This window comes from Pipistrellus kuhlii, unplaced genomic scaffold, assembly GCF_014108245.1.
Source record: "Pipistrellus kuhlii isolate mPipKuh1 unplaced genomic scaffold, mPipKuh1.p scaffold_m20_p_17, whole genome shotgun sequence".
In the NCBI taxonomy this organism is placed as follows: Eukaryota; Metazoa; Chordata; class Mammalia; order Chiroptera; family Vespertilionidae; genus Pipistrellus; species Pipistrellus kuhlii.
Genome location: NW_023425482.1, coordinates 17515798 through 17542362, shown reverse-complemented (window position 1 = coordinate 17542362; position 26565 = coordinate 17515798). Strand labels below are relative to the sequence as shown.

The 26565-nt window shown below is 50.1% G+C and overlaps 2 protein-coding genes across 3 annotated transcripts; both read right to left on the bottom strand.

The window, feature by feature from the left end:
• Positions 1–6: 6 nt before the first annotated feature.
• Positions 7–4774, bottom strand: LOC118720802 (haptoglobin). The gene is made up of 5 exons (XM_036441144.2): positions 4703–4774; positions 3007–3086; positions 2602–2706; positions 1843–1917; positions 7–914 (listed from the first exon to the last, which is right to left on the bottom strand). The coding sequence occupies exons 1-5, from the start codon at positions 4705–4707 to the stop codon at positions 136–138; spliced, it is 1044 nt and encodes a 347-aa protein (XP_036297037.1). The 5' UTR covers positions 4708–4774; the 3' UTR covers positions 7–135.
• Positions 4775–15792: 11018 nt separating this feature from the next.
• Positions 15793–25348, bottom strand: DHODH (dihydroorotate dehydrogenase (quinone)). 2 transcript variants are annotated; one of them, XM_036441125.2, is made up of 9 exons: positions 25248–25348; positions 23108–23320; positions 22721–22920; positions 21427–21509; positions 18690–18877; positions 17998–18111; positions 16795–16948; positions 16501–16660; positions 15793–15992 (listed from the first exon to the last, which is right to left on the bottom strand). In XM_036441125.2, the coding sequence occupies exons 1-9, from the start codon at positions 25266–25268 to the stop codon at positions 15938–15940; spliced, it is 1188 nt and encodes a 395-aa protein (XP_036297018.1). In that variant the 5' UTR covers positions 25269–25348; the 3' UTR covers positions 15793–15937. The 2 variants fall into 2 exon arrangements, with proteins under 2 accessions (XP_036297018.1, XP_045438684.1); XM_045582728.1 differs by lacking the exon at positions 17998–18111.
• Between the last annotated feature and the right edge of the window lie 1217 nt (positions 25349–26565).

Here is a 26565-nt window from a genome sequence, read left to right as displayed (position 1 = left end):
CAGAAATGAGTGAAAAGAAAGCTCTTTATTGTTTGACTTAGACACGCAGGGCTGGAGCCCACCGGTTTCACACCAACGTTTGCCCCTCCACCCCCCTCCAGTTTTCCCCTCTCCCGGAGTGAGATCTAGCACGCACTAGTTGTCGGCCATGGTTTTCCGAACCCAGTCCAGGATGGAGAGCACCCTCACGTACACGCCGTACTCGGCCACGCTACAGCTCTTGTCAAAGCTCAGGATCCCCGCCGCATACCACGTGTCGTCATCCGTGTCGTGGACAGCGAAGGCGCTGCCCGCGTCCCCAAAGCACGTGTCTTCCTCGTACTTGGTCAGGCCGGCGCAGAAGGTGTGCTCGTTCAGGATGGGCTGCACGCCCACGGGGCTCCTGGGCTTCTTCTTCTCCGGCACCGTGCTGTTCTCGTAGTGCCGCACACAGCTGTCCTGGTCGGCCACGGGCAGCATGACGTACTTGAGGAGCTGTGTGAAGCTGAAGTTGGAATTCCGCCCCCAGCCAGACACATAGCCCATACGATTCACTTGCGCGTAATCTTTGGAAGGTAGGCAGATGGGCATTACTTTCTCGTTAACGGGCACCTTCTGCTTGAGCTTGATGAGCCCGATGTCGACCTCGAGGTAGTTAGGGTGGAGAATCACCGTCTCAACCTCCACACGCTGCTGCTTCCCCACGTAGAGTTTTAAAGTAGGGGCGATATCTTTTGCTTTAGCGTCTTCCGTATGCCCCAGGAAGAGGTTCTTAGCCGTGGTCAGCAGCCATTGTTCACCGATGAGTGTGGCCCCCGAGGTGAGGTTATGATGCGAAATCATCTTAGCCTGCCAGGGAAAGCTGTCCTTGGCATCCACCGAGCCACCCAGGATCCGCTGGACCTGATCCACTGGGTTCTTGGGCTTTCCGCACACTGTCCAGGAGAGCAAGGAAGTCAGGACGAGAAATGCGAGACTCTCCCTCCCCAGCCGGGAGGGGGCCTAAAAGCTTCGGCTATGGCTGCTGTCTAAACGATCCCTGTCCACCTTTTCCAAGCCAGGAATGTTTACATGCTTTGCTTTACCACCTGCCCTCTTGTTTCCAGCGTTTGCCGTCAGTTATTTCTGTAACTAAGGCAGACTTCCATTTCCTGCCTTCCTAACTCACCAAAGAAACAACGCCAAGATTGAGAAACCCGGCTGATGAGCTGTAGGTATATTCAACAGTTTGTCACAACAAGGACATGTCCACAATTCCTTGAAACCCGTTATAACTCATTCTCTCCGAATAAAGAGGGGTCTAATGTAGCAATGGCCACAACTCAGGTTTTACAGATACTGCAGTTAATGCCAGGCAGGTCAGCAGTTCCACGCCACTAATAGCAGGAGAGGGTAGGCAAAGCCCTCCTGTTGCAAGAGGGAAAAAGAAAGAGCAGTAGCTCTTCCTAATAACAGAAACAGAAGCCCTATCCATCCAGGCTTCTGTCATCCTCCCCTGGATTGGGGTGAGTTATGTCCTCCCTGAACGTGCTTCCCGGAGCTGGCTCTACCCTGGGACCCTCGCTCTCTGGGTGGGTTGTCTGTGCACATAGGGTCTCCAGACCCCCTGGGGGCCGTGGATTCCATCAGTGCCCTGCAGGCCTGAATAAGCAAGAACCTCAGTGAACTTTTTAAGGGAATCGTCACCTAACTGCTCAGTTCTCTGCCGGCCATTGGTGGTTCTCCCTGGCCCCAGGTCTTGCTCAGGAGAAGCCACACAGGAGGGGCATGTGCCTGTAGGACATTCCAACCAAAAACCCCTGCCCAACCACTGAACCCTCAACGCCTATCCTTGGTCTGCTTCCCAGGCCCTCGGCTTCCTACCTGCTTCGCATTCAGGAAGCTTCTCTCCAGTGGCCTTGTTTGTCCACTTCTTCTCGCTGTTTAAGGTGTACACTCCTGAAACAAAAGGAAAGAAGTGAGTCAAAAGAGAAACTCAGACTGGCTTGGGAGAGAAGGTATTTTAGAGAGAAAAACTAGAGAAGGAGAAAGAAGGTGAGAGACAGGCAGGGGAGAGGGGGAAGGGAGGAGCACTGTCCTGGAAGCCAAATGCTGGGCCCTCTCAAAGCCCAGCAGGACAGAACCGTGGTCATGGAGAGGCAGGGCAGGTGGGGTCAGGGTCCAGATCCTGCCCCTACCTCTTGCCGGCTACCTGACCTCTCTGTGCCTCAAGTTTCCCTATCAGCAAGTAATAATAATAGTATCTTCGTAGAGGGTGCTACAAAGACTAAGTGAGCAGATCAATGTAGAGCACAACAGTGCCAGGAAGGTGAGGACACCAGTGTCATCACTGTCACCATTGTTTGTTCTTTTGCCACATCCTTTTGCCAGATCTAGATGCAGCTCTCACTCTGAGGTGGGTAGGCTATGTGGCATCCCCTCCCCTTAACAAAAGACAAAACGTGAGGCTGAGCAAAGTTAATTTGCCCAAAAGGCCACAGCACTGGGAACTAACTAGAATCTACATCTCCCGGCGCCGAGGATAACACATGCATTCCCTAGCCAGTCACCCCTGACTCCATTCACCATGGAAATGCCGGGATGGGGATGGGGAGGGCACGGGGACGCTCGTGCAGGCCTTACCATCTCCCTCGGTGCGCAGTCTGTAGTAGATGCTCTTGCACTGGTAGCGAACCGAGTGCTCCACGTAACCATTCGCAATCTCGGGGGCCTTTGGGCAGCCGTCGTCTGCAAAGGGAAACGGGAAGAGGAGGTTAGTGTGTTCAGAAATCGCTCTCAGAGACCCATGAAACGTCAGACGAGAGGAAGCTGCTCTGTACGTCAACCTTCCGCCATCCCAAATGGAAGCCATGCCGTGGGCATTCTCTCCTTATCTCTGGCTGGCTCCCCAGGGTTTTTAACTAGTGAAAGACCAGCCATCAGGATGAGAAGAAGGTATCTGGGTCTCCTGAAGAAAGGGTGCAGATCCTACGAGGTCAGACACAGCAGTGCTGGGGTGTACACGCCCGCCCACACCCAAAGACCTACCTGCATTCTCTGTGCCCTCGGCAGTGTCCACTGCAAAAAGCTGCCCCCAGAGCAGGAGGGTGACAACAGTTACCAGGGCGCTGCAGAGAGAAGACAGGAGGAGGTCAAAGCTGCTCTCCCTGCTTCACAACCTCCCCACACACACACCCCTCCCTCCCTTTAGGCAGCCAGAAAATAAAATAGCTATATGCATGCACTGGGACCCACCAAATACATGCTTTACAGCTTCCCAGTACCCCAGCGGAGAGCTTGCTGGGAATTCTCCATAAGCCTCGAAGAGGAACCACCAAGACAGGAAGGCACACAGGTGTGTGGGCTGCAATTCTGGGCCGAGTTAGGAAGCATTAACCTAATGATACGTGAGCTCTCCAGCAAAGGGAAGCTTCCCTTGGGCGCCTCTGGAGTACCAGGCTATGAGGACGCTATGGATAGAATGTGGACTGCGAACACAGGAACGTGGGGATTGACTATGCTAGTCTCTACTTTTCAAAATTTCCCATAAGGAAAGTTGTTGTTTTTTTAAATACATATTTTATTGATTTTTTTTTTTCAGAGAGGAAGGGAAAAGGATAGAGAGCTAGAAACATCCATGAGATGTTCAACCAGCTGCCTCCTGCACACCCCCTAATGGGGATGTGCCCACAACCAAGGTACATGCCCTTGATCGGAATCGAACCTGGGACCCTTCAGTCTGCAGACCGACGCTCTATCCACTGAGCCAAACCGGTTTTGGCAAGGAAAGGTTTTTTAAATACTTCATTTAAAATACTTACGTGGTGTGTGTCTTATTTTATGATCATTTGTTTTCATGAAATGGTATAGCCAACCCCAAAATGCCCGCAGGTTCCCTGGAGGATAACTGGCTCCCGAAAGTATGATCGGACATGGGCACAGATGCACAGGCCACACCTGCCAGTTATTCGTCTCACTGACAGATGTCAGCTCCTCAGGGATTGTTTGCTTACGTTTCTAGTCTGGCTACTTCAACATTTCCAAAATCTTTTTATGTTTATAAAATCAAAGTACCTTAATTCTGTCATCCAAATATGCCACTATTGGTCTTCCTTATTATGCATTTTTAAGGGAAAAAATATCTACTAATAAATACATTTAAAATGCCAGCTGCTGTCCTCTCCTACAAAGAGGAAAACTTTACTACCTCTGCCCTACATGGTTTTTTTTCAGTGGTTAGAGCATTGCCTGTGGACTGAAGGGTCTCAGGTTTGATTCCAGTCAAGGGCACATACCTCTGTTGCAGGCTTAATCCCTGGCCCCAGTTGGGGCACATGCAGGAGGCAACTAATCGATGTGTCTCTCTCTGTCTCCCCTTTCCTTCCACTCTCTCAAGAAAAATCAGTGGAAAAAAATATAAGTGGGTGAGGATTAACAACAACAACAAAAAGTAACAATAAACAACTTTACAACCTCAAGGAAAAATAGATTTCTTAAAGTAAATCACATCTCCCGGAAAAGACGGCTGTATCAGAAGGCATTACCTCTTATGGGTGCAGAAAAGCAGAGGACTTAACACACTGCACCCTTCAGATCACTATAACTTAGCTCATTTTCCCTATTTCTTCATTGTATTTTTGCATCTGTTCTGTAGGCTTGTCATGCAGCTAAGAGGTGTATGCAAAAGAGGATGAGATGAGGAACAAGAGGAAGGGAAGGAAAGGGGGCAGAGCTGTGGACTCACCGCATCTTGGGTTGGGCCTGCCTCTGGAAGAGCAGTGCTGTGGGGCGCAGCTGCTGGTGCTTTTATGCCTGTAATATCTCACCCCACCCCTTTTCCATTTTGTAACCCTGTGTCTACACAAGTTTGACATTGCTAAGGTCACTGGCATTTTCCCGTAACATGGCCACAAAGAGTCGAGCTCTTGCCTCACACTTGAGTTTCCCCTGGTGTTCTTTTACAAACCCCACAGAAACCTGGCCCCTTCGTGACCCCAGGTAGCTGCCAAAGCGATTCCCGATACCGGCCGCTGGGCAGGGCTGGGGGAACAATCAATCTGGACTTCTTTGTTGTGGAGGGTAGTCAGCACTGGAAAAGCCCTTCATGGTTGGGGTTATTTCAAACCCCTTCTGAACACTCCTGCAACCGGGCTGAGAGGGGGCTCTCCATAAGGCACTTCCCTTTCACAGGTCTTGCCCCTACCCTGTGTTGACATCTCCCTATTGCTTAAAAGCTCTCCAACCTGAAATCAGTGAAATGTATTTATTGTCCTCTCTGATTGCTGGTTGCAAGAAAACACACAAAATAGTTAACGGTATAGTGTGGACTGGCACAAACCACACTCAGTGGCAGTGGTTCTTATGGTTTTATAGTCCAGTAATTAAGACACGTAGACAGATGAGAAAGTATATGCTTCAGTCAAATGGTTGCACCTGTTTATCCCAATTTCTATTCAACTGAAATTAATAGCAACTCAATAAAAGATTGCTTTATTCAGTAAAAAAAGATAAGTGGGCCCTGGTTGGGTTGCTCGGTTGGTTGGGACATAGTTCCATACATCAAAAGGTTGTGGGTTCAATTCCTGATAAGGGCACATACCTAGGTTGCAGGTTCGAACCCCAGTTGGGGCGCAAACGGAAGGCAAGCAATGGATTGATTTTTCTGTCTGTCTCTTCCTCTCTCAAAATCAATGAAAACATATCTCAGATGGGAGTTGGGGGGGGGGGGGGGGAGATAAATGGTTCTTAAATTAGGATGTACAAAAGCATCACTTTGGGATATTCATGGTGACACTGAGGTAATATCAAAATAATTAGAAACAGTCCTAGCTGCTTTTGGCTCAGTGGATAGAGTGTTGGTCCCGGGTTCTATTCCAGTCAAAGGCACATGCCTGGGTTTCAGGATCGATTCCCAGTAGGGGGCATGCAGGAGGCGGCCGATCAATGATTCTCATCATTAATGTTTCTATCTCTCTCCCTCTCCCTTCCTCTCTGAAATCAACAAAAATATATTTTAAAAATAATAATAATAACTAGAAACCTCACAAATGTCCATTAATAAATGAATGGTAAATTATGAGTGGTGTATTCCTATAATTGAACATTATACAGCCATGAAAAATGAATGAATTATGAAAGAACCTGGATAATCTCATAAACATAAATTTGAAAGAATACTGCAAATTTCAGAAGATATTTAGAATGACTCCACTGTTGCAGAGCTCAGAGTCAAACAAAATTTGGCAATGGATTATTAGATATGACACCAAAATTACAACAAAAGAAAAAATGGCAAGTTGAACTCATCAAAATTAAGAACTTTTATGCATGAAAGTACAATATCAGGAAAGTGAAAAGGCAATCTGTGAATGGGAGAAAATATTTTCAAATCATATATCTAATAAGGATTAATATAAAGGATTCCTGCAACAACAAAAAGACAACCCAATTAAACATGGGCAAATTATTTGAATAGACACTTTGCCCAAGAAGTTATACAAATGGCCAATGAGCACATGAAAAGATGCTGAACATCACTGGAAGGTGTCATTAGGGAAATGCAAATCAAAACCACAATGAGAGACCACTTCACACCTTCTAGAATGGCTACAATTTTTTAATAAGTGTTGGCAAAACTGTGGAAAAAGTGGAATTCTGATACACCTAAATGGTGTAGTTTCTGTGAAAAACACTTAAATAGTTCCTCAAAAACACTAAACATAGCCCAGCCAGCATGGTTCAGTGGTTGAGGGTAAACCTGTGAACCAGGAGGTTGTGGTTCGATTCCTGGTCAGGGTACATGCCCAGATGGCGGGCTCGAACCCCAGTGTGGGGCAAGCAGGAGGCTGCCTATCAATGACTCATCATTAATGTTTCTTCTTTTTTTTAAATATTGTTGGAAGTATTACATATGTCCCTTTCTTTCTCCCCCGCCCTCATCAGTCCCTTCCAGCCTACCCCAGGCCCTCACTGTCTATATCCATGGATTCTGCATTTATGCATACAAGGTCTTGGATTAATTACCTCCCACCCACCCACTGTCCCTGACTTCCCTCCGAGATTCCACGCTCATTGATATTTCCATCTCCCCCTCTCCCTTCCTCTCTGAGATCAATAAAAATACATTTTAAAAATAAATAGTCAAAACCGGTTTGGCTCAGTAGATAGAGTGTTGGCCTGTGGACTGAAAGGTCCAAGGTTTGATTCCGGTCAAGGGTATGTACCTTGGTTGAGGGCACATCCCCAGTAGGGGGTGTGCAGGAGGCAGCTGAATTGATGTTTCTCTCTCATCGATGTTTCTAACTCTCTATCCCTCTCTCCCTTCCTCTCAATAAAAAAATAAATTAAAAAAAAAAATCAATAAAATGTATTTTTAAAATAAAAATAAATAAAACACACAAATCCCATACAACCCAGCAATTCTACTTCTGTAAATATACCCAAAAATAATTGAAAACAGAGACTCAGACAGATCATTGTATACCAGTGTTCATTGTGGCATGATTCATAATAGCCAAAAGGTAGAAAGAAATCCAAGTGTTCTTAAGGAAATGGATGGATATAGAGAGTGTGTCATATACATACAGTGGAATATTATTCACCTACAAAAAGCAATGTAGCCCAGCTGCTAAGGCTCAGTGGTTGAGTGTCAACATATGACCCAGGAGGTCACAGTTGGATTCCCAGTCAGGACACATGCCCAGGTTGTGGGCTTGGTCACCAGTGGGGAGCGTGCAGGAGGTAGCCGATCAATTATTCTCTCTCATCATTGGTGTTTAATCTCTCTTTCTCACCATTTCTATCTCTGAAATCAATCCTGTATAATAAAAGGGTAATATGCAAATGGACCGGACAGCAGAATGACTGGTCGCTATGATGCGCACTGACCACCAAGGGGCAGATGCTCAACGCAGCAGCTGCCACCTGGTGGTCAGTGCACTCCCACAGAGGGAGCGCCATTCAGCAACAAGCCAGTCTGATGGCTGACGATCGCAGTGGCAGTGGCAGTGGCAGTGGTGGGAGCCTGTCCTGCCCCCGCAGCAGTGCTAAGGATGTTCCCCGAGGGCTCCCAGACTGCAAACAGGCACAGGCCAGACCCCCCTCCTACCCCTGAGTGCACAAAGTTTGCGCACCGGGCCTGTAGTAAAAATATTTTTTCTTTTTAAAAATAAAAAGATACGCAGTTCTGATACATGCTACCACATGAATAAACCTTGAAAGCATGCCAAGTGAAAGAAGAAACTAGACACAAAAAGACAAATATTGTATGATTCCATTTATATGAAATATCTAGAAAAGGCAAATTCATAGAGACACAAAGTAAATAGGCTACCAGGGGCTGGGGGAAGGAGTGGGGAATTCTTGCTTAATAGGTACAAAGTTTTTGTTTGGGCTGATGGAAAGGGTTTGCAAACAGTGGCCATGGTTGCACAACATTGTGAATGTAATTAATGCCACTGGATTATACACTTAAGCATTGTTAGATCAGGAATTTTACAATTTTTTTAATCATTTTGCAACATTTACAAATGTCTAAACACTATGCTGTACATATGAAACTAATACAATATTGTATGTCAGTTATGCTTCAACTAAAACTAAATAGATTCTTCTATTTTTTTAATAGATTTTATTGATTTTTCAGAGAAGAAGAGAGAGAGATAGAGAGCCAGAAACATCCGATGAGAGAGAATCATCAATCAGCTACCTCCTGCACACTCCCCACCGGAGATGTGCCGGGAACCAAGGTACGTGCCCTTGACTAGAATCGAACCTGAGACCCACCAGTCCACAGGCCAACACTCTATCCACTGAGCCAAACCGGTCTCGGCAATAAATAGATTCTTGAAAGTAACATCAACCCTGATACTTTATAAATGAGTAACTTCCAACTTACAAGCGTTTAAATCAAATAGTATCCTCAGCCCTAGCCAGTTTGGCTCAGTGGATAGAGTGTCAGCCTTCGGACTCAAGGGTCCCAGGTTCAATTCCGGTCAAAGGCATGTACCTTAGTTGCAGGCACATTCCCAGTGGGGGGTGTGCAAGAGGCAGCTGATCTATGTTTCTCTCTCATCAATGTTTCTAACTCTCTATCCTTCTCCCTTCCTCTCTGTAAAAAATCAGTAAAATACATTTTTTTTTTTTAAACACAAATAGTATCCTCAGATCAGCTTTCTAGCAATAGAGACAGCGAGCCAGTGGCAAACCCACATGGTCAATTAAAATTGTAAATACAATCTGCCTTTCCCAGTATGAAATTCACCAGAGAGCAAAGGTGTGAGGATATTAATATAAGCTTTAAAATTAAATCTGTATTCACAAGCATTCATATCAACATTCCTCGGTTCTTCAACCTGCATTTTTGGGGCAAACATGCTTCTTGTTCCCGGAAGACAAGGTAGGGGGCCATATTGGCATTTGCTTATTCACCTTTATCACTACGCCCAGCAGAGCCTGGCACACACAGTTTACTGACGTGAACGGATGACAGGCATGGACTGTGCCCCCAGAGAACTCAGAGGTGAGGGAGAAAGGAATACTGCAGCAGAGCTCACTGCTGCCGGTCACATTGTTTCCAGCCGCAGCCACAATCAGGGCCTCAGAGGCGGAAAGGCTGTCAGAGGAGCCCGCCCTGCAAGCGCCTCAGAAGAACAGACGCTCACCCCACAGTGATGACAGCTCACTGTGCGAGCTCTTACTGTTTAGTGCTGGAATGTTGTGTGTGCTCTCTGCGTGTTTATTCATCTAATTCTTCAACAGCCCCGAAGCAGTAGATCCTTCTATTATCTAATAACCCTATTTTCACAAATGGCACTGAGAGGATAAGGGACTTGCTCAAGGTCAAGTAGTTAGCCAAGGAGCAGAGGCTGGATTCCAACCCAGGCCAAGCCATTGGCAGAGTTGGGGTGCTCCCTCTCCTGCTTGATGGACGGCACAGGATTTCCAAGCCCCCTCACATCATCGGCCTTGCGTTCTCATCATTAGAGTCGCCTCTAAGGTCAAATAGAGACAAATCCTTTACTGAGAAGGAAGCAAACTCACTAGCTAATCACATCAGCCAGCCTCAGGGTACAACTTCTAAATGGCCATCAAAGTCCATTAAGAACCGTGTGTGTGTGTGTGTGTGTGTGTGTGTGTGTGTGTGTGTCCATTAAAACCGTGACTCAGGCAGAGAGGGCAAGGAAGACCTAAAGCAGGGGCACCAAGCTGCAGGGGCCTGATGCTGGGAAGTGGAGGCTCCTTCTGAGCGGGAGCCAACTCCCTCCCTCCCCCCTTAATTACTCTCCTATCCCAACACCCCTCCCCCAGCCAGGCGCTGGGGGAGCAACACAGCCGGGAACTGGGCCATGGCTGAGAAATGCTTTAGGAAATAGACTGAGGAAACTGCCTGACAAAGCATTTGGGAGCAGTGTTCCCTGGGAGCCAGCCAGGTTCCAGGAGCAGTGGAGCCACCCACTCGGTCCCATGACCGATCTCTGGAAAGAGTGGGGTTAAAACGGGTTTCTGCTTTTGAGCTTTCAGGGCAAGACATCAGGGCTTTGGGTAACTGTGGTCCCAGGAAATAGTATGACATCAGTCCTGGCCACACAGGAAATTCAATGCAGCTGTACCTGGCTGAGCCCCCAGCGACTCCCCTCTCTGCTAAGGAAGCACCGGGCTCCGTCCCCTGTTGTAGGTTGTGACCCAATAGATTCTGGCCAGTTGTGTTAGTATTTGTCTCTCTCTCTTGTCTTTTTTATTTATTTTTAAATATATTTTATTGATTTTATACATAGAGGAAGGGAGAAGGATAGAGAGCTAGAAATGTCGATGAAAGAGAAACATCGACCAGCTGCCTCCTGCACACCCCCTACTGGGAATGTGCCCGCAACCAATGTATAATACATGCCCTTGACCGGAATCGAACCTGGGACCCTTCAGTCCTCAGACCGATGCTCTATCCACTGAGCCAAACTGGTTTCGACTCTCTCTTTTTTAATATGTGTTTTTATTGATTTCAGAGAGAAAGGGGGAGAGAGAAATATCAATGATGAGAGAGAATCATTGATCGGCTGCCTCCTGCATGCCCCCTACTAGCGATCAAGCCCACAACCTAAGCATGTGCCCTGACCAGGAGTCAAACCGTGACCTCCTGCTTCATAGGCTCAACCACTGAGCCACCACAGAGGTGTATTTGTCTCTTGTGAGGCTCAGAGAGATGGTGAAAAAGTTATCTGGCTCTCCCCACATAGCACAGCCAGTGGAAGGAAGTCAGATCTCAACAAGTGATTGTTGGAAGAATGAATGAGTGAAAGAACAAATACATTTAGGTCAGTGCTATTCTCTCTCATATCTGTCTGTGAGTGTGTGTGTGTGTGTGCTTTTGTTTTTTAATGGTAACATCATTTGAAATTCTGACTCAACCATAGTGATTTCTTTTAGGTCCCCAGACTTTAGACCCACACTTTTTGGTCTGTTGAGGTAGGAAGATGTCTATTAAGATGTCTAGATCTATTAAGGACTCAAAATTCAACATCCAAGAGAATGGTTGAAGCTCAAAACACTGACCAGCTTCTCAGATTCCCGAGGGCTGAAATGGTAGCACCAAGACTGCATGTATGTCCTCCACATGCTCGGCCAGGCCAAGGTGGGTGCTGACCCAGGACATGCTCTGACCCTCCGGGCCCAGCTTCCTTCCTGGGGCCACCAAGGCAGCCCCGGTGATTGACAAGCATAGGGGGTGCAGCCAGGTTGCCTCCATTTCGCCTGCTGCAACTGCTTTTGTTTCCTGTGGGACCGTTTTCAAATGGAGTTTTCGACACGCAGGAAATCTCCTCTTGGCTGGCAAGAATGCAAGGAGCTTGCATGTTTACTGTGTTTCCCCTCCTAAAAGCCCTGCCCTTTGGAGCTTCGCCCCCTGTATTGCTGCCCAGGTATTGCCCAAACCTGCTGTGTGCCAACCCCAAGTCAGCCCTCCTGCTCCCCCACGCACACCTCCCAGCCTGGCCCCTGGTGTCCTCGTACCTGTGACAGGTCACATCCACTTGATTTCCCGTATTTATAACCACAAAGTTCTTACAGAGATGTCCCCTGACTGCCAAGGTCCATTCAGCCCTGCAGGGCAGGTAACACAATCACCTGAGGACATTGTCGCGGTGTGCTGCCAGAAACCTCACCTGGAGGACAGGGACATCCTGAGAAACAGAATAGCGTATCCTACAGGTACATACAAGATAGGTCAAGTTGGCTGTTGTTTTTTTTATTAGCTAGACTTAAATTTGGCTAAATATGAGAGAAAGCTCCAATTAGCAGTGGCTTAAGCACATTGCTTTTTTTATTATTATTATTGATTTTGTACAGAGAGAAGGGAGAGAGATAGAGTGTTAGAAACATTGATGAGAGAGAGTCATCGATCAGCTGCCTCTTGCACACCCCCTACTGGGGATATGCCCGCAACCAAGGTACATGCCCTTGACCGGAATCGAACCTGGGACCTTTCAGTCCCCAAGCTGACACTCTATCCATTGAGCCAAACCGGTTTCGGCAAGCACATTAGATTTTATTTCCTCAAATAAAAGAGCTGGGCCCGGCCAGCATGGCTCAGTGGTTGAACGTTGACCCATGAACCAGGAGGTCACAGTTCAATTCCCAGTCAGGGCACATGCCCAGTTTGGGGGCTTGATCCCCAATAGGAGGCATGCAGGAGGCAGCCAAGATGACGCTCTATCCATTGAGCTAAACTGGTTTAGCTCAATGGATAGAGCATCAGCTTGGGGACTGAAGGGTCTCAGGTTCGACCTGTGTTGCTAGTGGAGCCTTCAGCCCCGGTCAGCCCTTAGAGGACTGCAGCCCCAGCCAGTGCGTTGGTAACCACCTCTTAGAGACCCTGAGCCAGAACCACCCAATTACGTTCCTCCTGAATCCCTGACCCAGGGGCACCGTGTGAGACAATAAGTGATGGTTTCACGTTGCCTCTGGCTCAGCCCTGGTGGGCACTGTGGTTCCCACAGGGTGATCCCGCTTGTGGGAAGCTCAGAGATTTGACCACTAGACCCTGCTAGGCCACCTATCAGACCACTCAAGTGCCCAGAACAAGTTTCCGTGAAAGCTATTTAAACAAGTAATGGCACCCGGGACGAAGTTTCTCTGTAGGGAAAGGAGCTAGCAATCCTTTCCGGAGGCCCTGTGCGGCCCTTCCCTGCCTGAGAAGATACTCCAGGGCCTGCCGATTCCGAGCTGCCTGCTTTGGAGAAGTTGTTTAATTCCTCAAAGCTCTGGTTTTATCTGTATATAGACGTGTGATAATACCTACTTGCAGGACTTTTGTTTGTTTTTTTACAGAGAGGAAGAGAGAGGGATAGAGAGCTAGAAACATCGATGAGAGAGAATCATCTATCAGCTGCCTCCACACATCACCTATTGAGGATGTGCCCACAACCAAGGTACATGCCCTTGACCAGAATCGAACCTAGGACCCTTCAGTCTGCAGACTGATGCTCTATCCACTGAGCCAAACCGGTTTTGGCCATTTGCAGGACTTTTGTGGGGATTAGAGATATTAAAATAACACTTATTATGAGAGTAGGATCTACTAAGCACTATGGCACTTCATACGTATATAGTCTCCTAACAAACCATGGGTACTGTGCTTCTCCCCATTATACACATTAGGAAACTGAGGCATGCACAATTTACATGATTGCCATTGCTAATAAGTACACCTGTGCATAGTATGCATCTTTGTAAAAGTTACTGTTTAGATATCTTTTACCCACCCACCCCCAAACCACTGTTCTTCTAGGAGAGAAAATGGGGCGTCAGAGGGGATTGATGTCGCCTAAGAAGACTCCAAGTCTCCTCTCACCCACAGTGAGTCATCCTGGGGCCCTCCTGCTTGGGGAAGAGGGGGGGAGACACAAAGGGTGGGGCTGGCTGAGATATAGTCACCCTCCTGCTATCCCTCCACCACCACCTTCCTCCTGCTGGTGTGTTCGGCTCAGAGGAGGGAAGGAGTTATACCGCCCCAGAAAACATGCTGGTTTCTGCCCTCTCTGATCAAATGAGATGCTGGCTGGCCCTCCAGGGTGGCAAGCCCCCTGGAGCTGGAGAGCAGGGATCCCATTTGCCACCGAGAGCAGAGCCAGGTGAACCCCATGTTCTGCACGTGATTTTCCCACCAAAATGGACACTGAGCTAGCTATCCAAGTCACACCCTTGGCGACACCCCCAGCCCGTCTTCCAAGTAGCAGCACTTGCATTCTCTCTCGAGTCTTCTTTCAGGGACATTATTAGATTAGACCCACACGAACAATCTCTTATCTTCAAGAGGGTTCCTGTCTTACACCATTTAACAGCACAGCCTGGGAGAGCAGGCTCCAGGGGTTAGGGCAGGGCATCTGGGCACAGCAGGTGGTTTAGAAGTTCTGCCCCCACAGGGCCTGGCATTCGATGGACACACTGTATCCGAGCCATATCCTGACTTTGACGGTTGCATTGCGCTGTGCAGCAGAAGGTCCTTGTCTGCGAGGAATCCACACAGACACGTTCAGGGTGGTGGGGCGTCAGGTCAGCAGCTCGCTCTCGTGTGACTTAGTATTAAAATACAGTTCTTTGCACGGTTCTTCTTGAAACATTTCTATATCTGTGCGTGCAGATAGGTTAAAAAGGTAGTGATGGATATGGATGTTCGTATGTACAAAGAAAAATATTTAGAAATATCTAGAGATACAGCAGTTACCTCTGGGGAGTGAATCGTATGGGAAAGAGGGGGTGAAGAGACAGACAACCTTTATTTGAGAGCTGCATGATTTAAATTTATTAATGAGAAGGTATTTTCATAATAAAATAAAAACCAGGGGGGGAAAGCTTTGGAAGAAAAAACAGCAGGAGACTGGCTGCCAGTTTCTTGGCGAAGAGTGAATGGGAGGCGGCTCAGGCTGAGGCCGAGATGAGAAGATGAGGTAACAGGACCCGTTATCGCTGTTGCAGCTCCGTGCTTCTCCACAGAGCTACCGAGAATCACACGTAACACAGCCCGCACTGGGGCGGTGGGGACAAAGGTGACCTGTTGGCTGAGGTGTGCCGGGCACCAGCAGCACTTCCCAGACAAGGCTCGCACTTCTCTGCCCAGAGCGCTTCCCAGTACTGAAGAGATTAGCGATTCTCTTTGCATTCTCTTTAGTCTCTCGTCTCCTATCTTACGTGCCGGGTGGCACCCACGTCACATGGCACGTGACTCGAAGGCAGGGAAACAGCAAGCACACCCCCTGTGATGGGTGACACCGTGTGTTCCCGGACCGGTGTGTTGAAATCCTAACTCCCCGGTACCTCCGAGTGTGACCTTACGTGGAGACAGGGTCACGAGAGGTAGTCAGGTTACAGCGAGGTCGCTGGCGTGGCTCCCAACCCTGAGCGGCTGGCGCCCCGGTGAGAAGTGATCCGGACACGCACTCAGAGAGGAGGCTGTGAAGACAGCTATCCACAGGCCCTGCTCTTACAGCTCTTGTCTGAATTTGAGATGTTCGCCAAATCGAGTTAAAACTTAAAATAAATAGAAAACAAACATAGGACGTCAGCGTCGAGCTCTGGGAAAGCCACTGCAGACCCAGCCAGCAGAGGCCCGGGAGGACCTGCCGTGCCTGAAGCCGGTGGACCTTCCAGAAAGAGCTGGGATTCATCCAGGTTTTAACCTGCTTTATTTTTTCCATGATCCCGCGACCCCCCCAAATATCTAATGTCCTTGCAATACTAAAGGCTCCTGGGACTTGAGTCTGGCAAAGGTCCCGATGCAGTTCATTCTGGCAGGTGACTGAAGAAGGCCTTGTGTTGGTTCCGGGACCCTCACAAGTCGCTCTGACCGTCCGCCTGGCCTCACAGAAAGGGCTCCTGTGGTTTGCGAATGCGGCTCGAGACACAGTCCTCCCTCTCTTGATCCACCCTCAGAGGCTCGCCTGACGTAGTGGGAAGAAGGGCCTGGACCAGGCCTCCCACCACAACGTCCTCACCTCCGATGGTCTGCTCCGATGGCGTCTGTGACGCTGTCAAAGCCCTGCTCCCTGGGAAAAGGGAAAACAAAGAAGTCCAGCCAGTGATGAAGGGCAGGCCCCGTTCTCCCAGAAGCCCACACTCACCGGGGCTCTCCCTGCTCCGTTACTGCGCCTCCCTCCCCTCTCCATCCCAAACGCGGACCTCGTGCGCCTACACTGTCTTCACCCAGGAGTCCAGATCTGAACACCCAGGTGCTGGATCAGAAGGCAGGCGGTGTTAAGTGTGACAGCTCCCTGACATCATGACAATGTGGCTGAACTAACGAGGAGAATGCCACCAGGCCTCCGCAGGCCACAGACACCATGGCCTTGGGCGTTAAGCTTGAATTCGTCGACACCGTTTGTCCTTCATCAGAGGAGCCACAGGGTAATTCTCCCCTGCCTTCGGAGTATACCCGCCCCTCAGGCCCTTATTGCATGAAGAGTAAAGACAGATCAGTAAGACCCCCTGGATATGAGTCATTCTGAAACGATACCACGTTAATCTCAGTTTCAAGCCCCACGTGGCCCCACTCACTTCAAAAGGGCCTCCAGCTCCCGCTTGACTCTGCCCACCACCGGCGGCCCCCCGTAGGTGAGGGCCGTGTACAGCTGCACCAGGCAGGCCCCCGCCCGGATCTTGTCCAGTGCGTCCTGCCCGCTGCTCACACCGCCGACCCCGATGATGGGAACTCTGCCTGCAGAGAAGCACAGGGCGACGCCGTGACCACGTGGGAGCGACCACGTGGGAGCCAGGGGCTCCGCTGGCTTCGGCCAGCGCCGTTCCGATCACAGCCCAGAGCCCGAGCCACACACAAACCCGGATCCTTGCCTCGGGTGAGCGCGTACATCTCCCGGATGGTTCGCGTGGACAAGTCCCGGAGGGGCTTCCCGCTCAGCCCTCCTGTTTCGGAGCGCAGGGCACCCTGGAGGCTGGCAGGGCGACTCACTGTGGTGTTCGTCACAATCAAACCATCGATGCCCAGCTGCGGAGTGAGACAGAGACAGCTACCGTCAGGGCGCTGCCAGACTCGGAGAAGCTGCCCCAGGGACTGAGACAGCAGGCAGCCAGGTGCCCACGCCCACAGCCCCCCAAATCAAGAATGACCCCAGACCTCACTCCGCTTGTGAACATGACGACAGCTGCCGTCACACAGTGCCCACCTGCAGAGCTCCCCTGGGACAGGGTTATGATCCTTCTAACAACCCAAGGAGCAGCCCCTCTGACATCCCATGGACTCTTGTCTGCTCTCAGTTGTAGCACATTTATGAGCCCGACCTTTTTTTTTTTTTTTTTTAATATATCTTATTGATTTTTTACAGAGAGGAAGAGAGAGGGATAGAGAGTCAGAAACATCGATGAGATAGAAACATCGATCAGCTGCCTCCTGCACACCCCCAACTGGGGATGTGCCCGCAACCAAAGTGCATGGCCTTGACTGGAATCGAACCTGGGACCTTTCAGTCCGCAGGCCGATGCTCTATCCACTGAGCCAAACCGGTTTTGGCGAGCCCGACCTTTTTTATCACTAGTCTACCAATCTCGAGGAAGTAAGCGATGGAACCAGGATTTGAACCCAGGACTGCAGGGCTCAGTCTGTTTCCACTCCTCTCCTTCGCCACAGAGACCTGGTGTCAGGCTGGAGAGAGAAGGACACAGGCAGGCTTCCGTGATACCGCAGGTCCGGTTCCCGCCCCCACCGTCAGGCTAGTCTCGCAATAAAGCGAGTTGCAATCCTTTTGCTGGAGGAGAGCCTGTGACGTGCAACAAGGCGAGGGGTGCCTGTCCTCCGCGCTGGCCGAGGCTGGCGAGGACACAAGCACAGGCCTGAGAGCCCCCGCTGGACCGGGAGGGAGGGAAGAGGCACGAGAAAAAGACTCATCCGAACATTTATTCAAGCATTCGCTTTTTGTTTTATGAATGAAGTTGTGACCAATACCAAACCAGCCCTCAGGATCACAGAGAGAAAAGCACAGAGGCTGCCGTCAGGGCGAGCCAGCAGGCCGGTCGCTGCCAGCCGTGAGGGCCCCTCACCTCTCTCACCACACCCGCGATGTCCGCCTTGTCCTGGGCCGAGAGGTCGGGCGCGATCTTCACCAGCAGGGCCGGTTTGTGCGGCCCCTTCAGGGCATCCCTCTCCTGCAGCACCTGCAGCGACATGTGGCCAGAGATGGGGACCCCCGAGACCACGCCTGGGGTTGCCCTGTGCACTTTCACATCAGCTCTCAAACCAAAGCATGAGCTTTACTTTCTCCTTCTCAGAAACACAGCCCTCAGTTAACGCAATATTCCCCATCCACGCAAAACTCATTCCATTCTCTTGAACCAAGAAATCCCCAGGATCGAGTCCCCAATGTGGTCAAGGGCACCGGCTAATATAGCTAGTAGGGCTTATCTAGGCTTTTGTTCCTAAAAGAGATAACAAGACTGCGATGAAAAGTCATTCAACTCATTCATTCATTCAACGTCCTAGGTGCTAGGGACAGCGTGGTAAATGAAAGTTGTGGTCCCTTTACTGTTGAGCATGCGGGACAGAAAACTTAGACATTAATTACTACTGAGCGTAAGCGGTGTTATGGTGGGGATAGAGGCCTGGTGAGGGGTCCTGACTGGTTGAAGTGTTAAGGACAGCCTTCCATGGTGCCGCTGAACCTTGGCCCTGGAGAAGGAACAGGACAGGCTGGAGGAGCCGGCTTTGTAGGAAAGCATTAGATGTAATTTCCCACCTTGGTCAGCAGGTGGCGCAGCTCGTCCTTTCCCTGAAGGCTCCGCAGCCCTGCAGTGTTGGGACTGGACACGTTCACGACCAGATAGTCAGCCAAGGGGCCCAGGACTCGGACCCCCTCTGCGTAGTCCGAGGCAGCATCCGCCGAGGTCTTGTTCTTCCCCAGGTTTATCCCCAGGGGCAGCCCACCTGCAAATCCCCACACACCATTTACTTGACGTGAACAGCCTTATAGGCCCTCCACCTGCAAGGTGAACTTCCAACACCGGCTGACAAATGCTACGATACACGGCTCGGTGCTGCTGCCTGCTGGCCAGGAAGCAGCTCACCATCTTTGTCTGCATGGCAATGTTGGGGTAACCGCTAAGACATTTTCCTGCATTTTGCCCTTATTCTTTTTCCCCCCCCCTCATCTGAGAATATTTTTTCCATTGCTTTTTAGAGAGAGTAGGAGGGAGGGGGAGAGAGAGAGAGAAAACAGAGAAAGAGAGAGGGAGAGAGAAACTTCCATGTGAGAGAGGAGACACATCAATTGGTTGCTTCCCATACATGCCCTACAAACACGCAACCCAGGTTTGCCCTTGACCGAGAATCAAACTCGGGGCTCTTTAGAGCAGGCTGAGGCTCTCTAACCACTGAGTCACACTGGCCTGGGCATGCCCTTGTTGTTTTAAAAAAAAATTAATGAAAAATGGGGAAATTCGGAATGCAAATACTAGTGATAAAAAGGTAAGGCTCATGAATGTAATACAACCGAGAACAGACAGAAATCAATAAGAATGTCAGAGGGGAAATTCTTTTTTACTCTCAAGGGCTGCTCACTGGACTTGGGTTGAATGATTGGGTGTGCAGTTGTGAAGAAAACGCAGGATTAAAGACTTAGGTATAAAATATTGGAAAGTATTATTTTCAGTTGTCATGTACCCGCATCATTGTTTTATCATTCCAGTTTCCTGAGAAGGGCCTTCCCCTATAACGGGGGTGACCACACCGCCCGGTGCTCCCAGGGTGGCCCTCATCAGTCCTGTGACCTGGGCATATTATTATTCTCTCTCAACAGTGTCTCAACCTGCCGAAACCGGTTTGGCTCAGCGGTGGAGCGTCGGTCTGCGGACTGAAAGGTCCAGGGTTCGATTCCGGTCAGGGGCATGTACCTTGGTCTCGGGCACATCCCCGGTAGGGGGTGTGCAAGAGGCAACTGGTCGATGTTTCTCTCTCATCGACGTTTCTAGCTCTCTATCTCTCTCTCCCTTCCTCTCTGTAAAAAATCAATAAAATATATATATATTTTTTTAAAGTGTCTCAATCTGAACAGTAGTACAGCCACCTTACTGAGAAATCCACTGGATTATCACATGTCCTGCATTTTGGACTTCCCAAAAAACATATTTCAGTACAGGCTTTGGGTCAGGTCAAGGAGGATCAAAGAACAATATCGAGGCCTGCTGAGTACCTTCTCATACCCTTTTATCAGCAGCTTCCAAGAAAATGAGATTTGTGTGGCTAATTCTGTGTGTGTTGGGGCAGGGGTAAGGTTAGAACCCATTGGACAAAGGTTATACAACATGATGTCCTAGCTTTCCAAGTCTGGCCTCCCTCCAGCCAGGGGCAGTTCTAAGCTCTCATTCTTTTTCACACAAAGAAACTGGCTTGAGAGTATCGCTTCCACGTAGCTAACGGATCTTGCATTACTAGTCATCTGCCCCCGCTGACAGAAGCCGCTGAATTACTCTGCCCCCGAGGGGCACTTCAGCCTTTGTCAGCTCTGTTCCTTGGCATGGCCCCAGCAATAAGCCGTCCTCGGCTTCCAGCTGCTGGGAAACTCCCTGTGCAGAGCTCTGGACTTTGCTGCAGTCCAGAGAATATCAGCGCCAGAGCACGGGTGAGAGGATGGGCCAGGGGGGACGGGAGAAAGCTGGTGAAAAGAGCACTGTGGACAGCCAAAAGGAAAGGGAGGCCAGAAGGCAGGCCGGTATCACAAACCAGGGAAGTCATACGATGACCTTCAAATCTCCCCAAACAGCAAGGTGTGCGGCATGCCAGGCTCTGGTCCCGCCGAAGCCACGGGTTTCCAAACAAGGGCACTTCCCACTCTCCAAACCACAGACCCTTTCAACGTCGCTCACCACCCGGATTCCTAATGAGACTAAACTCCCGGAAGGAGGCCTGGAGGGACCCAGCGAGGGGAGAGGCCGCAGCCCCAGACAGCCCCCCCAGAGCGCGTGGGGAGGACAACAGCACTGCGACCACCGCTCATCCTGGGGCCAGCACAGCGGGGACGCCCGCAGGCCGGGAGGCGTTCTCCCCGGTCGGTCGGGGAGAATGTCAGTAACTACCTTTCCTCCTCGTGCTCCTCTGGTTCGCGGCGCTCTACAAATCACACGCACCACTGCTGTAAGGGCCGCAGGACAAGGAGGTCGGTGCTGGAGCCTGCCCACCGCTTAGCTGCCTCTCAGATGGCACGGGAGCCACCCTGCTCTGCTCACTTCCAAGCCGCCCGTGAAGACACAACATGGCTTATGTAACTTTGCCACATTGTGAAATTCTGCTAAAATCTTGGAAACGGAGGAACCAGGAAACCAGGAAAGTTCCTCTAGCAAAGAGCCCTGCGTTCTGCTCTGCGGTGTTCTTTCCCATTTGCTCAAGCGCGGCTACGTCACAGGGCTGTTCCTGATGGTCCTCCCACAGGCTGCCTCCCAGCGAACGCAGGGCGCCCCCCCGCAGGCAGCCCGCCTTACCTTCCGTGAGCCTGGCCTGCGTCTGCTGCCTGGCCCGGAGCCGGTGTTCCACCGCCGAGAGCCCGTGGCTGTTAAACCCGTACCTGCAACACGCGCAGAGGGGGACGGGCAAGGTGAGGGCCCTCAGCCAGGAGGCAGGCTGCAGACATGGCTCCAAGGCCGTATGTATGACTTTCAAAAACAGAAATGAAAAAGAAGAGTCCGTTCTTAAGACTTCCAAGGTCTAAATGCCCCTGGACTTCCTAGAAGATTTGTCCAAAACTGCCACACAGGGAAAGATTAAACTTTGCAAACAGGCCTCTCAGCCACCTGATGCTGCATCCAGCCCGGACTTGGCTGCCTCCAGCCGCCACTCATTACCTATGCGCCCTCCACCCTGAGGAGCCGTCACTCTGACAACCCTTCTTCCCGCCTCCTGCCTCTGCCCCATGAAGGACCTCCTGGGACCCATCCTGCCACTCCATCTCCCCGGCCCGTCTGCCTGTTAAAACCGTCCCCTCTTCCTGGCCCTTGAGAAGGACCGCACATCCAGAAGGACCTCTCTTACTAAAGGCAGCTGTGTGTGCCGATGATGAAAATTTCCAGCTTACTAAAGTTTGGGGCTGGGCTGTCCTACCCAAGAGCCAGAGCCACACGTGCCACGGAGCACCTGAAATCGCGAAGGAGAACACACATTGGATCTGGAAGACTTGGTGCAAGGAAAAGTGGGTCAGCAGCTTATGAATCATTCCGATGCGGATTGTATGATAAAACGATGTTTAGATTATAATAAGCACCTAATTAAAAAACAACATACATTACAAAAACCTAAATAGAATATATTATTGGGGGGAGAGGGGGAAGAATGCATTATTGAGATTCATTTCACCTACTTCTTTTCACTATTTCATCATAGCCATTAGACTATCTTACGTTACCTATGGGGTTCGCATTCTATTCCTACTAGACAGCGCTGGGCACTGGCAATGGAGTGGCAATGTGGGAAAAGCATCAACTCAACAGTCAGATGAGCCTACTACACCTGTGCCCAAGCTCTCCTGCTTGCGGTCTGGTGGCTGTAGCTAAGTTAGGTTGCTCTCTGAGCCTCAGGGTGTGTATGTGCTAACCCTAACACCCTAAAACCTGCGCCTACGCCCGGCACACAGTAGATGTTCCACGTGGTTCCTGAAAACGACAGAAAGATGCCCGCATCACAGACAGAGAAAACGTCCAAGGTCCCTGCCTGGAGGAGGCGGCCCTGTGTCGTCGTCGTCGTCGTCCCCCCCCCCCCCCCCCCCCGGAGCTGCGCACCCACCTGTTAATGACGGCCTGGTCCTCGGGGAGGCGGAAGACCCTGGGCCTGGGGTTTCCTTCCTGAGGCTTTGGGGTAACACTGCCTATCTCCACAAAACCAAAGCCCATCTTGTACAGTCCGTCCACAGCCTCCCCGTGCTTGTCAAATCCTGCGGCGACGCCTACCGGGTTTCGGAACTTACGGCCCAGCACTCTCACTTCCTAGGGAGAGGGCGACAACGTCAGAGGTACCCAAGGGCGGACCGGTGTTTCTCAGGGTGTGCCTGGCACGCCTACATCAGATTCCCCTGGGGAGCTGGGACTCTGCTTTTCAGCAGGCTCGGCCCCCCACCGTGTGAGTTAGGGGATGTGGGCCTTGGATTGCACAAGGTGTCCCAAGAGGACCTACCAGCATGTCGGAGTCTTGGAATGTGACTCGAGGAAGGAGCCCCAGGGAGGTGGCACGCACAGCCAGCCGGTGGGCTGACTCGGGGTCCAGCAGCCCCTGCAGAGTCGGCATCAAGTGTTCGGCGTAGAAATGCTCGTCCCCCGTGGCCGTCAGGTAAGAGGCGAAGAGCAGTCCTCCGCCCCCCAGGATGATCAAGGCATCCTGGGCCCGCTTCTGGGGGAAAAGCACATTGGCCCTCAGAGCCAGGCTGCAGCGCCTTTCAACCCACACACACAGAGGACACAGCAACACGCCGCCCGGAGCAATGCCCCCAGCTCTCTGCCAGCACTGGCCGCCTTCCTTCCCCAAATAAACACAAAGACTGTCTCCTGCATTTTCATGTGCACTGGCTTTTCCAGGAATACAATGACCCAGTAAACTGGGGCCTGTGCTAGTTTGCACAGATCGTTACCAAGAAGTGTTCCCTATTTCAGAAAATCCCAGCAGGAATGGCAGGGTGCTTTGCTTGGGGGGTGTTTGACAAACATACCGGTGGCACTGGAATTTCTAAGCAGAGGCTGAAACGCTTGACTATTTCACTATCTAGGTGTCATGCCCTACCATTTACACATTGAAATGCATATTATTTTAAATTACTTTCATTTCTCCTTTATATTCCAATTAGCACATTATAATGACTTTAAAAAATTATGCATAGGAAGATTACATTATATATAAATTCCATCTCAGAATCATAAAGAGAGTTGCAATTTTTTTTTAAAGGAGCATCTGGTATTATTAGGTCAAGAACCACTCTCCCAGAAGGAGGGGATCAAAGGGGGGAGAAAGGGGACATATGTAATATTTTCAACAATAAAGAGAAATTAAAAAAAACAAAAACGAAGAAACCATTCTCCTAGTTCAGTGATCGGCATACTCATTAGTCAACAGAGCGGTAAACTGCAGCTCAAGAGCCGCAGTTTGCCAACCACTGTCCTAGTCAAACCATGGTTCATAATACTTTTCTCTATCACTATCAGATGCCGAGTCATTCTTTCATTAGTTCAATCATTGATAGATGGGCTAATCAGTGAGTCCTTGCCTTCGGGAAATACAATCACATGAGGAGACAGAAACCAATGATCATGTAAATGTGTAACTGTACACCTGCTATGAAGAAAAAGGTATAGGGAAGTGGTCGGCAAACTGCGGCTCTTTGGCCCCTTGAGTGTAGCACCTCTTCCACAAAATACCACAGCCTGGGCAAGTCTATTTTGAAGAAGTGGCGTTAGAAGTTTAAGTTTAAAAAGTTTGGCTCTCAAAAAGAAATTTCAATCGTTGTACTGTTGATATTTGGCTCTGTTGACTAATGAGTTTGCCGACCACTGGTGTAGGCCCTATATACTATAGGGTAATAGAAGAACCGGACCTAATCTCAGAGGTAGAGAACGGCTTCCTTGAGGAAGTGCCACTAATATTCCAAGGATAAACGGGAGTTAACTAGGAGGCAGTGGGGGAGGAGAAATGGCAAAGGCTCTCTCCTGGCAGAGGGGAATGAAATTCTCCCGAGGAATGGGGGACGGACGGGGAAAGGCTTGTCTGGAACCGAGGAGTAAAAGCATGGCTCGAAGAGAAGTTGGGAAAACAGGCAGAGATCTTTTGGCCAGAATAAAGATTTGGTTTTTGTTCAATGGTCACATGTGCCTTAAGGATCATGCCTAGCTGTTAATGTAGATCAAGTACTCGTTGTCTTTATTTCTAGTCTCCAGACTGTAGGAACGCCCCTTCATGTCAATCAACAAATTATCAGCACCTTTACGTGGAGCCCCCGCCCTAAAGGCCTGTCCAGAAGGTTTCGGAGCGCGTCTCGTAGCCTCATTGCACGCTGGAAGCTGCACGCAATGCTGGGCGGTCATGTGGTCACTGGCCAACGCGCGCTGGCAATGTTTGGCGACCACGCAGACACACACACGGACCGTTTACACACACAGACCAAGTGCATGTGCACAAATGCACACGCACGAGCCTTTGCAGAGACACACAGTCGTGCAGGACGGGCCAACGCTCTCGGAGCGGCCTCCCGCCCACACCTCGCCCCGGCTACCCCTGCCCTCGCCGGACTCTCCCTCGCCCACGCGACAGACCCACTTTCTACACTCACTTTCAGCTGTGTCCACGCCATGGTCCTTTCGCTCCTGGGCCCCGCCCCTGGCTCGTTTCTATTGGAGGAGGCGGAGGGACACCTTCTAATCTCCGCCCCCGGAGCCGCCAATTCACCAATTGCCGGGCAGAGGGGTGGGGCCGGCGCATCTGTGAGGTGGGGGGGGGGGGGAAAGGCCGCGCTCCGCTCTAAGAATCCGATTGGACAGTGACCAGAGCGCGCGTGCGCAGTCGCGGAGGCCACGCCTCTTCCGCCTGCTCGCCCTCCTGACTTCCGGCGTCCGCCCCGGGCGTGGAGGAGGTGCCTGCGCGCTGAGGTTGACAGCTTGGCTGAGTTCGTCCGTGGTTCTGCAACCTGGGAAAAAGCTACTTATATGTTGATTCTTCGGTTTTTAGCGACACGGTCACCAATTTCTTGGTCATTTCAGTGGCATGCTTGTGCTCTAGGTAAAGCATGTGTCAGGCACTGTGAAAAAGGGTTGAAATGAATGGCGTCACTGGGTAAAATACCTGTGTAGACTGCAAAGAAGATTCCACCAACTTAAGGTTTCACTTAAAAATGCCTAAAACGTACGTATGTTTGTATTAACATATACGTACGTATGTTCATGAGGATGCTGGAAAATTTAAGACCATGTTGGAAGTATCCTGCCCCGAACCCTTTTCACGGCAGCACGGACTTGGCGGACTTGTCTGCTCAGAAACCTTCCTGGCATTTAAATCATCTCAGTCTCGTAATTTCAGTTCTCACTACTGTCTCCCAGGTACACCCACACGGACCCAGAGAATTATTTCTCTGTAAAATACCTTCCACTTTCTCGCTTCTATGCGTTTACTTACATTTACTCCTCTGCCCAGATGTCCATTTCGTCTGTCTAAATATGACCATTCTTATGTGTTCAAGCGCCGGAAATAATTTCCTCTGCTGAACCTTCATAGATTGAAGTGTACCTCTCTAGTAACACTTTCTTTATTTTCTTTTAATATATTTTATTGATTTTTCACAGAGAGGAAGAGAGAGGGATAGAGAATTAGAAACATCGATGAGAGAGAGTCATGGACCAGCTGCCTCTTGCACACCCGCTACTGGGGATGTGCCCGCAACCAAGGTACATGCCCTTGACCGAAATTGAACCCCGGGACCTTTCAGTCCGCAGGCTGACGCTCTATCGACTGAGCCAAACCGGTGCTGGGCACACTTTCTTTATTAACTTATGTTTTTATTAAATACAATCATGTCTTCCCTTCCCTAGTTAGACTGTAGCCTTGAATGTAGGAACTATATCACATAATCTTTTATATATATTTTAATTGATTTT

What these genes read in the sequence shown, in the direction of transcription:
- DHODH (XM_036441125.2), bottom strand. Translation starts at nt 25,268, where the DNA reads ATGGCGTGGACACAGCTGAAA. An exon ending in GACCAGGCCGTCATTAACAG is followed by an intron (nt 21,510 to 22,720) that starts GTGGGTGCGCAG and finishes CGCGTGTTGCAG; the next exon opens with GTACGGGTTTAACAGCCACG. An exon ending in TCGCGGGTGTGGTGAGAGAG is followed by an intron (nt 16,949 to 17,997) that starts GTGAGGGGCCCT and finishes CTCACTCCGCAG; the next exon opens with CTGGGCATCGATGGTTTGAT.
- LOC118720802 (XM_036441144.2), bottom strand. An exon ending in CGAGGGCACAGAGAATGCAG is followed by an intron (nt 2,707 to 3,006) that starts GTAGGTCTTTGG and finishes TTCCCTTTGCAG; the next exon opens with ACGACGGCTGCCCAAAGGCC. An exon ending in GCTTCCTGAATGCGAAGCAG is followed by an intron (nt 915 to 1,842) that starts GTAGGAAGCCGA and finishes TCTCCTGGACAG; the next exon opens with TGTGCGGAAAGCCCAAGAAC.